Genomic DNA, 13279 nt, shown 5'->3' with positions numbered 1-13279 from the left:
ACATGAAGGAGAAGGGGGAATAGTGATAAGATTAGAAGGGTTACATTTTGATATATCAATTCCAATCCTGCCTTTTGAGCACCAGGATTGGGATTGATATCCCTGGCTGAGATTAGAAGGAGGAGCAGGAGAATGCAAAGAAGAGAGGTAGAGGTGAGATGATAGTGATAAGGATGAGATGCGGTAAGAAAGAGTGGAGATGGCTGGATGAGAGAAAGATAACTTCGAAGTTCAAGAGCAGTGGACATAGTGCAGATGAGAGAATGACAGTTGAGATAAAAAAGAAGAGAATAGGAATATGGACTTGGACTTGGTGTTAGTAATAGTTTGCAGTAGGGAATAGGATGAGGGAGGATTAGCACCAGAAAGAGAAAATATGAATGAGCCATAGGAAGTAAAGAGAGGACTGAAACCTCCTCAGTACCTGGCTAACAGAGGGTGGGAGCAACTCACACCTCAGGTATGTTGTCATGATTTCCAGAATTAATTAATAAGGCAGCTGGGAGAAGTATACAGATGGGCTGCAACCTCCCCAGTACCTGGCTGGCTGCTTAGGGTGGAAGCAGTTCAGGCCCCCGATGTGTTGTAGTGACTTCTGGAGTTGACCACCAAGGCAGCTAGAAGTAGAATACAAATAGGCTGCAACTTCGTAGTACCTAGCCAGGCTCAAGGTGGGCTGTGGTAAGTGTTAACCACCAAGGGAACTAGGAGAAGTACGCTAGCTGGTCAGGGAGAACAGGGTAGGAGTAGCTCAAGCCTGAGGTGGATTGTAGTGACTTCCAAAGTTGACTACTGAGGTAGGGGGGAGAAGTATGCAGATGGGCTACAACCTCCCCAGTACCAAGCTGGCTTCTCGGGGTGTGCAGGATGGAAGCAACTAAGGCCCGAAGTGTGTTGTGGTGACTTCTGGAGCCAGCCACTGAGAGAGCTGAGAAAAATATGCAGATGGGCTGCAATCTGCCCAGCATTTGTCAGATTAGTCAGGGAAGCATGTTGTGGGATCAAGCTCGAGCTGGGTAGTGGTGACTCCTGGAGTTGACCACCAAGGCAACTAGGAGAAATATACAGATGGGCCACACCCTCCCCAGTCCATAGATTAAAGAAAGTAACCAAGGACTTTGTCCCAAAGTGCAGAGTCTGAAAATTGCCCCTTAACAAAAAGGGTTAAGCAATAATGAATAATAATAAAAAATATATAATAACTTTAGATTTAAAATGTATGGAACTTTCAGCTTGGTTTTAGCATGATATAATTTTGGATTTTTCCTAGATTTGCTTGGCAAATTTGTCAAACTTTCCCCAATGAATCTAGGAACGAGATTTGCTGCATATTCACTGATTCAAAGCTATTCAATTTGATTCTGCCTGATGAAAATGTCTCCAGTCAGGCAAATGTGCTCAAACTTCAATGCAGATTCACCAATTCAAGGCTTTACATCAGAATTTTTTTTTAAAACATTTCCAGATTAATTCAATAAACTCACCACACATGTTTTACAGATTCTTTAAACAAGCTGCAATTTTTTTTTAAGTTCACAAAAGTTAGATTTTTCTTTGTCTTAGTAATGTTTTCCCTGGAGCAAACATACCAACAAATTAGACAGAAATGTAGGAACTAGGGGTGTGCATTCGTTTTGAACTTAAATGTAAAACGCAACTTTTTTTTTTTTAACTTAAAAAAGTGATGAGGCGAAACGATCGGATTTCCAACTTATTCAACATAGCTATGTTGAATACGTTGGAATCGCGATTGTTGATCCTAAATAAAAATTTAAACCCCTCACCCTCCTTAATCCCCCCCCCCCCAAGACTTACCACAACTCCCTGGTGATCCATCGGGGAGTCAGGACGCCATTTCTGAACTCCTTGCGAGGAGCACGTGACGTCGGCGCCACGTCGGAGTGACGCGGCGTCACATGATTCCCCATGGGTTCTCTCCGGGACCCTCGTTGGGCCCAAAAGGAACTTTTGGCCAGCTTGGGGGGGCCTCCTGACCTCCCCAACCTGGCCAAAAGTTCCTTTTGGGCCCAACGAGGGTCCCAGAGCGAACCCGCGGGGAATCACGTGACGCCGCGTCACTCCGACGTGGCGCCGACGTCACGTGATTCCCCGTGGGTTCGCTCCGGGACCCTCGTTGGGCCCAAAATAAACTTTTGGCCAGCTTGGGGGGGCCTCCTGACCCCCCCAAGCTGGCCAAAAGTTCCTTTTGGGCCCAACGAGGGTCCCGGAGCGAACCCGCGGGGAATCACGTGACGCCGCGTCACTCCGACGTGGCACCAACGTCACGTGCTCCTCGCAAAGGAGTTCAGAAATGGCATCCTGACTCCCCGCTGGATCACCAGGGAGTTGTGGTAAGTCTTGGGGGGGGGGGGATTAAGGAGGGTGAGGGGTTTAAATTTTTATTTGCACATATGGACATAGACTCAACTTATGGAATTCTCCATATGTCCATATTGACCGCAAATGGGACCCCCTTTCGACTTATGGACTTATGAACATAAACTTTTTGCTCTGCACATACCTAGTAGGAACATCTCTATGAGGCAAGGCAGTGTCTTATTTGAAGCCTCTTGGCTGTTTTAAATACCTTCATCAAATGTTTTTTTTCCAGTGATTCATGTTGCGGTGATAACCTGCTCTATATAGAGTGTTGAGCACTGTATGTAACAAAAAGGTTGTAGGTTTGAAAGTATACCATGAAACTCTAAGATGTATTTCAAAGTCACAATGCAAGCTTTTCACCCTGCAGCAGTATCTCCTATGAGATATCCTGTTTTTGTTTCCCCCATCTATTTTTATTTTCTATCTTTTTCTATCATTCTATATTTCTTTGAAAAATAGTTGTCATTTTCTTTTGACTGGGCTCTGAAACCTTGTCTTCGATGCACAATACTTGCTGAATTATTTTTCCTTGTTTAATTAGCAAGTAAAAAAACCAAAACAAATCCATAAACAAATGTTTACCCGGTAAGGCATATTGCAAAAGGTTATACATCCTTGGCTGAATAACAAAAAACCCGTGCTTCATTTTTAACTCCGTTTGCAGAGAACATCAATTTAATTTTGCTTTGCATATATCACCCTGCTGACTGATGGCTTTTGTTTTCCATTGCAGGTCGTGGAGACTAATTTGGTTGCTTTTGACTGCCACTGGATCATTATAAATGAGGTAACCAACAATAGAATGTTGTATCGAGTATTAATCTTATTTTCATAAGGAAAGACAGTGTTTCAATTTGTCCCAACTTTGCCAACTAGAAGTCATAGCAAACTTTAGGCATGCTGACAATGTTGTTGCCTGATATATTAAAACAAGAGTATTTTTCCATATAAAGGACTTCATATGAAAAAAGTAAATGAAATCCTCTTCCCCACTGAGTATCTGTAATCTTTCTTCTTGACATGTCAGCTTGGGGAGATCTAGTTGATAAAATACAGTTCTTCTTTGCAGGCAAAGTGAGTCCTTCCCAGTGGAGTGCTTGCATTCAATTTGTATTTTAATGCTGTTCTTGAAACTTTTAGACAGGTTTCTTCCTATGTTCTTGTGGACTTAAAAATTTTTAGTGCACTGCATGAATATGGATAAACAAAGATCATCTTTTTTCATGAACAACTGCATCTGTTTTCAAACCTGTTTTCTGCAATCACAGGGGAGTTTTGGCAAAGACAATTGATTAAATTAAAAGGAAAGTAAAAAAAAAAAAAAAAAAATTCTTTCAATACCGAACGGCAGTTGCAGTAATATAGGAGCTGATTTATTAAAGGATGCTAACAATTACTTGTGCATGCTAAATAGCAATTCTAGATACAAATGATGTAGCGCAGGTAAAAACTCACTCAAAATTGGGGATTTTATTTATTTTACATCATGCTCAAAATTAGCAAGCAGACATATATAGGTTATACAAATAGGGTCATAATGAGCTGAATTCCAAAATCACTAAAGCCTGCTAAATTTACTATTGCCCCCTAGTAAATCTAGCACCACCCTAGGGGGTAGATGGTAAATGTCAGAGAGCTGTTAGCACTGGCAAGCTAATATTTAACACAGTGGGAGGTCATATCCTTGGAGATTCCCCTCCCCAACAAAGGCCCTTACTCCATCTTTTCCCCCCAAACACCTCAGTGGCCCATAGACCATTTCCTGCTCTCCCAGTCTAACAAACAGGCCCAACCATCACCCTCTCCGCTCCAAAAAAACCATAGCCACAGTGCCTTTTGAGCCCTTCTGAACCCATACACCTAACAAGCCAAGACTCCCCTCTGGGAGTTCACCTGACCTCTCACTCTAACACACAGGATTCTCCAAGACCCCATATATGACCCCTCCCCCCCCCCCCCCCCCCCACACACACACACTCACACTCTCTCACCCTCTGATCATACCAAGGAGCTTCCCTCCCTTGCCAGCCTTTTCCCACATATGTGTTATATGTACCCAGCGTTTGGGAGAAAATCCCAGTCTTTGAAGGAAGGAAGGAATGGGAGGTCCTCTTGTCGGCTCCACCGCTGCATGCTGAACAATGCTGCCAGGCATCATTTTACAATTTCTCAGACTTTATAAGAACTACATATCCTTATAGAATGGCAAATATATTGTACGTTCATTAAGGAAGGTGAGGATAAGAGGGGAGTCATCAAGAGGTCCCCAGGAAAGGCTGTTTGGTAAGATCAGGTGGGGGGAATGAGGAAATTGAGTGTGAGACCCCAGATATGCCTTTTTTTTTTAAACCCGGGAAGACGTGAGTAGCTTGGGTGGGTCCCTGGAGGATCCTGCTGTTTAGATTTGAAGAGGAGGCAGGGGAAGGGGGGCTCAAAAGAAAATTTTACAGCTTGATAAATCATGGCTCATGGGAGTCACTGCCTGGGCTCCAAGAGTGGCCTCTGTTTTAGATCAGGGATAGGAGTTTGGGTGGACCCTCAGAGGTTGATTCAGGTAGGCACCAGAGAGGGATGTTTCTAGACGTTGGGATGGTTAGCTTGGGGCTTTTGATATGCACAGTGTGCGTGTGGTATAAAGCCCATGCTCCCATTAGTATGGATCTTTCAACATATCCATATCATTAACTTAGTGGCCTATTGATTATAAAGTACTAGTGCTAATACAAGCATTAAGATGCATTAAACATTCCTATTGTACACTAAGACTGTAATTTTCAAACTGGTGGGCAGGCATACCTGTGTGCATGTTCAGCGGCCCACGCCCGAGGACCCAACTATTTTATGACTTGCGTGCATATTTGAGCACATGTTACAAAATAGCCTGGCCGTGCTCACATGTGCACCAGATTTTAAGTGGGCACGCGCAAGTGCAGGCAAATGCTGCTTCTACGGCATAAATCAAGGGATTTTAAAAGGGGCGTGCCCCAAAGCCATTTCCAGTTTTACCAACTCGGCCCCAGTTCGCCAATTTAAGAGCTAGGTCCTCTAAGCCCCCTATTTTAATGGCCTTTACATCCCCCCCCAGTTATCCCTGACCCTTAAAACCCCACCGATCCTCCTTTGTATATTTATTTTATAATTTACATGGCATCCATAGCAGAAGTAAAGTTATGTGGCAGGGGGCCTCGACGCACACTGCATGGCAAATGTATTTACGTGCATATCTCAGCTTCACGCCCTGAAATGCCCATGCCCCGCCCAAACCATGCTCACACCCTTTATGAAAACCTCCAAAATGCTCACGCTGTGCCATTTTTGCACATATCCAGGCAGCTTTTAAAATTCGCTTGGCGTGTGAGCCAGACATATTTGTACTTGCCCTAATTAATGCGTGTGTTGGGCTTTTAAAATTCACTTTAAAGGGGGTAATTTTCAAAAGCATATAAGTGGGTAAAATGTAGTTTACACATATACAGGTGAATTTTCAAAGGACTTACGTGTGTAAGTGTAACATGCTAGCATAACAATTTTTAAAATCAATTTATGTGTATGAAGTTTACTTACTCTCATATATCCTATGGCCCATTCAGTGCCATATATTGCAGCAATTTTGAAATGCCCACTTACACGATAAAGTGCATTTATACATATAAAACTCAATTTTAAGGGGTAGATTTGAAAAGATGCGCGTGCGCGTCCATGTGCACACAGTTCTCGGCACACGCACATGGATGCGCTTTTATAACATGTGCGCGCCGGCGCGCATGTTATAAAATTGGGTGGCCATGTGCACATACGCGCCGGATTTAACAATCTGCACCCACATGTGTGGGAGGCGCGCACAAGGGGTGTGTGTGAATTTTTTAAAATTCTGCGCAGCGACACAATTGGGCCTTCCCCAGTTCCCTCCCAGTCCACTCCATTTATGAAGCAAACTGGAAGGGAAATTCCCTACCTAAACTTCCTCCCTCTTCCCTCTTCCCCCACTCCTAAACCCTTCCTGTCTATTCTTTTTTTGTTGTTTTCAACTTACTTCAGGGCTGGAGCTGAAGTAAGTTGTGCATGCAGGCTGGCTGCCGGGCGTGTGAGCTATTGGGACAGCGTACAATAGTGCTGTCCCAGCCCGCCCCTTCGGAGAGGCCTGGCACTTATGCACGCACTGGGGTTTGTGTGCGTGGCTGTGCCCTTTTTAAAATGCCCGCAGCACACGCAAGGCCCGGCCACGCGCGTAAGCCCCCGGTTTTATGCTTACAGGTTTTTTAAAATCTGGACTTAAGTATATAAATGCTTTTGAAATTCAGTCTAATGGTCTTTTTGAAATTTACCCTTGATTGTACACATATACACGTACATGTGGAAGTGATTTTGTGCATAATTATATGAGTATTGAAAAGAGGTGGATCTGGGGAATGGAAATCATTAGTATGTATTTTCATATTTCAAAAGTATGTGCCTAAAGTCTGCATGGACATTTTATATCTCCTCTCTAGCAAATGTAAGTGTGTACTTATGCTGCACTAAGGTACATGCGATCCCGCTAATTTCCAAAGAGAAGTTACACACATAAGTCTGATTTGAAATGTAAGACTGATGGCTGCATGTACTTTATAGCAGCCCATAAGCTGCTATAAAAGTTGGCTCTAAATGTGTTTAGTATGTGTTAAAGCGGCATTAACACATTTAGTGTTAGTGTTAAAGTGGTTTTCTTAATATTAATGCAGTTTAGTGGGTTAAATACTTACATGAGCAGATAAAATGCAATTATAGATGCTAATCAGCTCTTGTAAATATAACAAAGTTTTCATTTATGCACACATCTTCTTCAATGCTGCCATTAAGGCAAAAACGTAACAACCCATCATTTGCATGCTTCCTACACTCATTGACCTACCTCATCACTGATTCTTGGTCTTTCTTCATGTCTCATCTCCTCTGCCACTTAATCCACTTCATTCTTTTCTTTTCTCCTGTATTTGTCATACTTCCAATATCATTCATTCATTTAAAACCCTTAAATTATTTTATTTTTTTAAATTTTTCTCTTTATTTTCTCACCATTCTGCATCCTATCTCTTTCTCTTTACTTCTTACTATTCTCATCATCATTTATCTCTCTCCAATCATCTTTATCTCTTTTGCCATTCATCGTCTTATCATCATCTCCATGTCTTATTCATATCTACTCTGACCTGCTACCCTTATCTCTCTCTCTCATCTCATTTCTTCCCCACTTTCCATTCCCAGCAGAGTTCCTTGTACCTTTCTTTCCTGTCTGCTCTCCCGAATCCTTCTCCACTGATCAGCACATCTCTTAATACTCTCCAGGTTTCTCACACCAGTCTTCACATCTCTTTCCCTCTCTCTCTATCCCCCTACTTTCTCTCTTCCCTCTCACCACACATCTTTCTTCTGCCCTCCGAGCCCATCTTCCCCAGTCATCGCTAGCAGAGTTTTAGTGTCATCAGCAGGAGGGAACCACTTCAAACATGATGTTGCCGTCAATACTACATGGGAAGATCAGAGGAAAGGATGATGCAGACAGAGACTGAAGAGTGCAGTAGCATAAGAGAACAGAGTTGCTACCTCTTCTAACTGTGTGGACACCTGCTGCTGTTCATGAAACACCACCAACCTGATTTCTCACTCATTTTGTTTAAAAAAAAAAAAAAAGAATCATTTTGGAGCAAGGGGGCAATGCCTCTGTGACCCCACAGAGCCACTTATGGATTCTACTTAGGTTTCTGCTAGGGAAGTGCAGGCCAAACCTCTGGTTTGTTTCCGTGAGGATTTTCAATGGTTCATTTTGTTCTCTTTCGTTTTTTGTTTCCAGCAATTTGTGTGTGCAGTTTGGCATTTGTGTGCACAACTTGGCAAACTTTAGCATAATTACTGACTTGTGAATTCAGGATGCATATTTCAGTAGTTGTGTGCACAATTTACCAGTCTGTATGCACCATTACCAAACTGCGCACACAAATTGCCAAAAATGAACTAAACTGAAATTTCCATTCAGTTTTGGTGCACTATTCATTCCGTTTGTTCTATTCATCATCAAGTTTTTTTTTTTATTATATTCAGTAAGCCGGTGAGTGACAAAGTTAGTTGGATTACTTTATCCAGGTAAGTTTAGTCAAGAATATTCAGTGGAAAACTTACTCAGCTAAGTTCTGAAAATTAGACTCAGAAAGTCTTAAAAGAGTCATTTTGATCATTGTGGACAAATTAACAATTTAATATAATATATTTACCACAGAAACTAAGGATGTGCATTTGTTTGAATCAAATGTATAAAACACAATGAATGAGGCACCCAAATTGAATATTAGAGCCCAAAATAAGATGTATTGCTTCCCCTTTGACTTTAATGGGAAATGAATGAACGAATGACATTACTAAATGAAAAAAAATATTTGTTTGAAATGAAGAAACTGAACCACGGAGGCAAATGAACCAAAATAAAAAAACAAATCATTTTTCCCCCCATACACATCCCTAATATGCTAAAATGATGATAACAGTAATCCATAATAATAATAATAATAATAATAATAATAATAAATTGATAAGTACTAGAAGCTTCACAAAGCTACATATTCGAGTGCTTTTCATGTCTATAAAGAAAGAATGGAAGTTCTACGGTGCAGAATCTATTCTGCAGTACGGGCCATGAACTGGGTCCTGAAGATGGTAATTACCCTCAGGGCAGCAGAGTTTCCAAGCCTACTGGGCATCACAGCAGACAATCTCATACATACCGGCATGAAGCAAATTGTTACTTTTTCAAGGGGCAGAATTTCTTTCACAGAAGCTTTTCATGGAACTGAGCTATAAAAACACCAAGAGTAGCTTGCTACTTCTTAAAGGGGCATTGACTGCCACTAGCCCTCCTTGAAAAAAAACAAAAACAAAAAAGACCAAACAATGCAAGATATATAACTAGCATCCAAAGTATTAGGCACATATTAGGGATAATTTTGTAACATCATGACTAGGTCATACCGATTTTCAAAGCAGATTTGCATGCTTAAGTCTGCTTTGAAAATTATCCCACCAAATCTACCCGCACATACCTGCAATTTAGTGTGCAGAAATTTTGGGGGGAAAATATGCAGGTGTATATTTAAATTTTTAAATGTCTGTGATTAAGTGCAAACCCCTCTCCATCTCTGCTCCCAGAAATGATTCCACTCAGTCCTGATAAACTTACATGTTCTTATGACTTGGGAGGTGGACCCTTGGTCCGGCGATGAACGTAAGTCCCACCTTCGGAAGGTGAGGCCAATCCCAAGGATCACAGGAGGTGATAGATGGAAATCTGGATGCAGGCGCCTCCTGCAGGTCGTGTAGTCCAGATAGCTGGCGCCTCCAGCAGGTCGTGGGATCAGAAGCTGGCGCCTCCAGCAGGTCGTGGGATCAGAAAGCACAGTTAGGAGATCAATGCCAAGGGAATATCCACAGCCAACCCAGAGGTCCAGAACCAAAGAATATTCTGCAGCCAGTCCAGGGATCGAGAGCCAGAATGTACCGCAGTCAGTCCAGGGGTCGAGAGCCAGAGAAGGAACAGCAGCCAGTCCAGGAATCAGGCACGAAGGGTCAAAGCAGGAACCAAAATCAGGGACAGCCAAGAAGCCAAGGCAAGGTCTGAGGTGCAGACCTTTCCTTAAATAGTCTCCAGCTGTTGGAGCCTACAGGAAGGAACCCGTCCACTTCCTGTATGGCCCTTTAATTATCTTCAGCTGCGTTGCGCTGCTCAGGGAACCTCGGCGGGGGCGGAGCCAGAGCACGCCGCGGGACGGTCGACGCCGCAGCCATGATGACAGCAACAGGGAGTTCTACCGACGCTGACTACCGTCGATGTTCAACATGCCGCGCCGGTGAGTAGCTGACCCCGGTCGCAACACATGTGAACAGTACATACATGTATAAACTTACCGCATTTCAGTTGTATACATTTGTAAAAAGGTTGATTTCTGTTGAGAAAACACTGTTTTACCCCCTGGAAATACTTTTTTAAAAATGAATCTCATTATACTTAAAGTTGAATTTTAAAAGCCTGGTGTGTGCCGAAACTGGGAGATATGCACACAAATCAGGCTGGCACGTGCTGAGCAGATTTGAAAAGCCTCATGCGTATACGCGTATCTCCTGCTACGCACGCGGGGATGAAAAATGTCAAAAAAGGGGTGCGGTGTGGGCGAAGTCTGGGAGGGGCATGGGTGCTCCTGGATTTCAACTTCAAATTTGCATATAAATACTTATGCGCTCAGGAGCATGCTGGGGTCCCCTGCCATGCAACTTTATGTCTGCTATGGAGGACGTGTCAGTAATAAAATAAAGATTAATTGATAGATCGGTGGAGTTTTGAGGGTCGGAGCTAACAGGGGAGAAGGGAGGCTATTAAACTAGGGGGATTTGGAAGTCCTATCCCTTACCTGGGTGAACTGGGAATAAACTGGAAAAACTGATAATGGCTTTGGTGTGTGTATCTTCTAAAATCCCCCTACTGATGTGGTAGAAGCAGTATTTGCGCGCATAAGCTCACGTCCGCTTAAAATTGTGTGCAGGCGTACATGCGTTCAGGCTATTTTATATCATATGCACATATACATCTGTATTTTATAAAATGTCCGCGTTCCTGGATGTGGGCCAACAAACGCATGCACATGTATACCTGCTTGCATGTTTAAAAGTTACCATTCCTCAAAGCAAAACTAACTTACCATGATAATTCTGGAACAGCACGATTTTTCTAGCTACTTAACCATGCCATTAAATTCCATTTGGTTTTTGGGGCATAGGGTTCCTTAACCCTAAATCCAATTTAGCCATAAGGGTTTATATTTGTGGGGAAATGTATGGGAAGCTAATGTTGCAGAGTTGCTGCCTCACAGTTATTAAAGGTATACATTTGGTATGGGTGCAAAACTCCTATAGTTTGCACCCCCGACACCTAAATTTAAATTGTCCCCCGTACCCCACCACACTCCAAGTTCTGCACAATCCTCATTTAACTTTCCTATACTGAGAGCATTAAATGAGGTCAACTTGAATTTTAAGATATTTGCATGAATGTGTTTCAAAGCTCAACCTGCTATACTGGTGAGAGACCACCGATACTTAGATGCCTCTGAGGAAGCAGTGTTAGCCATGAAGTGTGTTTCTTGGTTTGTCCAGAAGAACGCTTTTTTTGTTTTTTGTTATTTTATGATACCTTAATTGAATGCTGAAAATGCCCCATATCCTGAGGGTAGCCATTAGGCTTTTAACCATCTGAACATATGAATACTCCTAACAGAAATTACAAATGCCACATGCAATACAAATGGATGGAAGAGTGCTGTTATTCTACAGTATACATTCAGCACCAGTGCATCTGATCTCTGAAAATTAATATTGAATGAATGCATTCCTCAGTAATATTTTTTCAGCTTGATGGCACAAGCAGTCTAATGCTGACTCTTGGTACTGGCATAAATCTGTCTATCTTAATCTCTGAAATTAACTTTGGAAAATCAGAGGTGATAAATAATAATTGTGCATCACAGTCAAGAAGAATCCAGTAATGTGAGTGTGCTATTTCGATGATGTGCCTCCCAGCAGAGAATGTTAACTCATGCTAACCCTATCAAATGATGCCAAGCCCTGATTTACTGGTTTAAGCCTCTTAGTAAAACTCTGCAATACTGTAAATCTTAAGTAAATCATCCTTTTATTTTCCTTTGTCCAGTAGTTTCTTCTTGCTCATTTGGGTTTCTGGCTTTTTCAGAGCTAGCATCTAATGGGGCTACAGAGCCATAAAACTTCCTTAACAACCACCCAGGATTTTTCTCCATTTTTAACCCCTACCACCAATTAGCCCAAGCATCACAGTGACAATCCCTAGCCAGATGGGAAAGCCTTCTGAAATAAGGAACATGAGCAGAAGGAGTCAGTGTTGAGTGATGGTTGGACTCCCTTTTCTCAATGGATGTGAATGCTTTTTCTTCAGCATCCCAATAAATCCTCGTTTAAATTTCCCACAGCTAAATTTAAAAAGTATATTTGAGTTTGAAGCACATTTAAGTTAAATAAATTCTACATTTTATCTTTGACATTTTTAAACTTTTTATTTAAAAACAACAGCTTACATAACATATGACCAAAAACAAATAAGACAAAGTACCATTAGATCAAAGAAGTACAAAAAAGAATTTTACAAATTATCCCTCCTCCATGCCCAATATCATTGCCAAGTGCTCTCATACTGATCCTACTTCCTTCTGAGGCCATCTGTTGTTCCCTTGAAGATGGAAATTTCTGCAATTTGTCTATGCCAAACGTCCAGCTGATAGTTAGTCTTCCAAAATTGAGCAATAGTAACCCTGGCAGCTTGAATTAGATGACTCATTAACTTTTGATGAGAATTGGGGGAATCTGAAAAAATCCCAGTCCCCCAACAAACAGAAGAAGTTAAGATGAACACCTCACCCATAATATCGATGCCCTCATGTTCCGCCAAACACCAGAAAGTTTGAACATGAGAACATCACCAATGCCTGTAAAAAGAAAAAAAAAAGAGCCCACAAAATCACAACCTCTCCCCAGAGAGGGCTAGACTTACTAAATCTAGAGTACCAAACAGGATAATGATATACCCAATGTAGAATATGAAACATTATCTCCCTTTGATGAGAACAAATAGATATATTATGAGATATAAGCCACAACTTAAGCCAGTCATCCTGATCCAAACTAATCTGTAGATTAGAATTCCAAACCCATAATATAAAAGGGGTCATCGCCTCTCTCACCAAGAAGAACAAGCTTCTGTAGCCATGTGATATAAATTCCTTCTTAAAATCTTTGGGGCAGATTTTCAAAGCCTACACACGTAAATACAGGTGGATTTATGAGCGTG

The 13279-nt window shown here is 41.9% G+C and overlaps 1 protein-coding gene across 1 annotated transcript in view; it reads left to right on the top strand.

The window, feature by feature from the left end:
* GRID2 (glutamate ionotropic receptor delta type subunit 2) overlaps nucleotides 1–13279 on the top strand; it is a 2300191-nt gene that overhangs the window by 1158496 nt on the left and 1128416 nt on the right. The window contains exon 5 of the mRNA XM_029609341.1: nucleotides 3116–3169. Coding sequence (XP_029465201.1) covers nucleotides 3116–3169 — 54 coding nt within the window. The remainder of the gene's footprint in view (nucleotides 1–3115; nucleotides 3170–13279) is intronic.

This window comes from Rhinatrema bivittatum, chromosome 1, assembly GCF_901001135.1.
Source record: "Rhinatrema bivittatum chromosome 1, aRhiBiv1.1, whole genome shotgun sequence".
Lineage (NCBI taxonomy): Eukaryota > Metazoa > Chordata > Amphibia > Gymnophiona > Rhinatrematidae > Rhinatrema > Rhinatrema bivittatum.
This window is presented reverse-complemented; position numbering and strand designations above follow the sequence as displayed.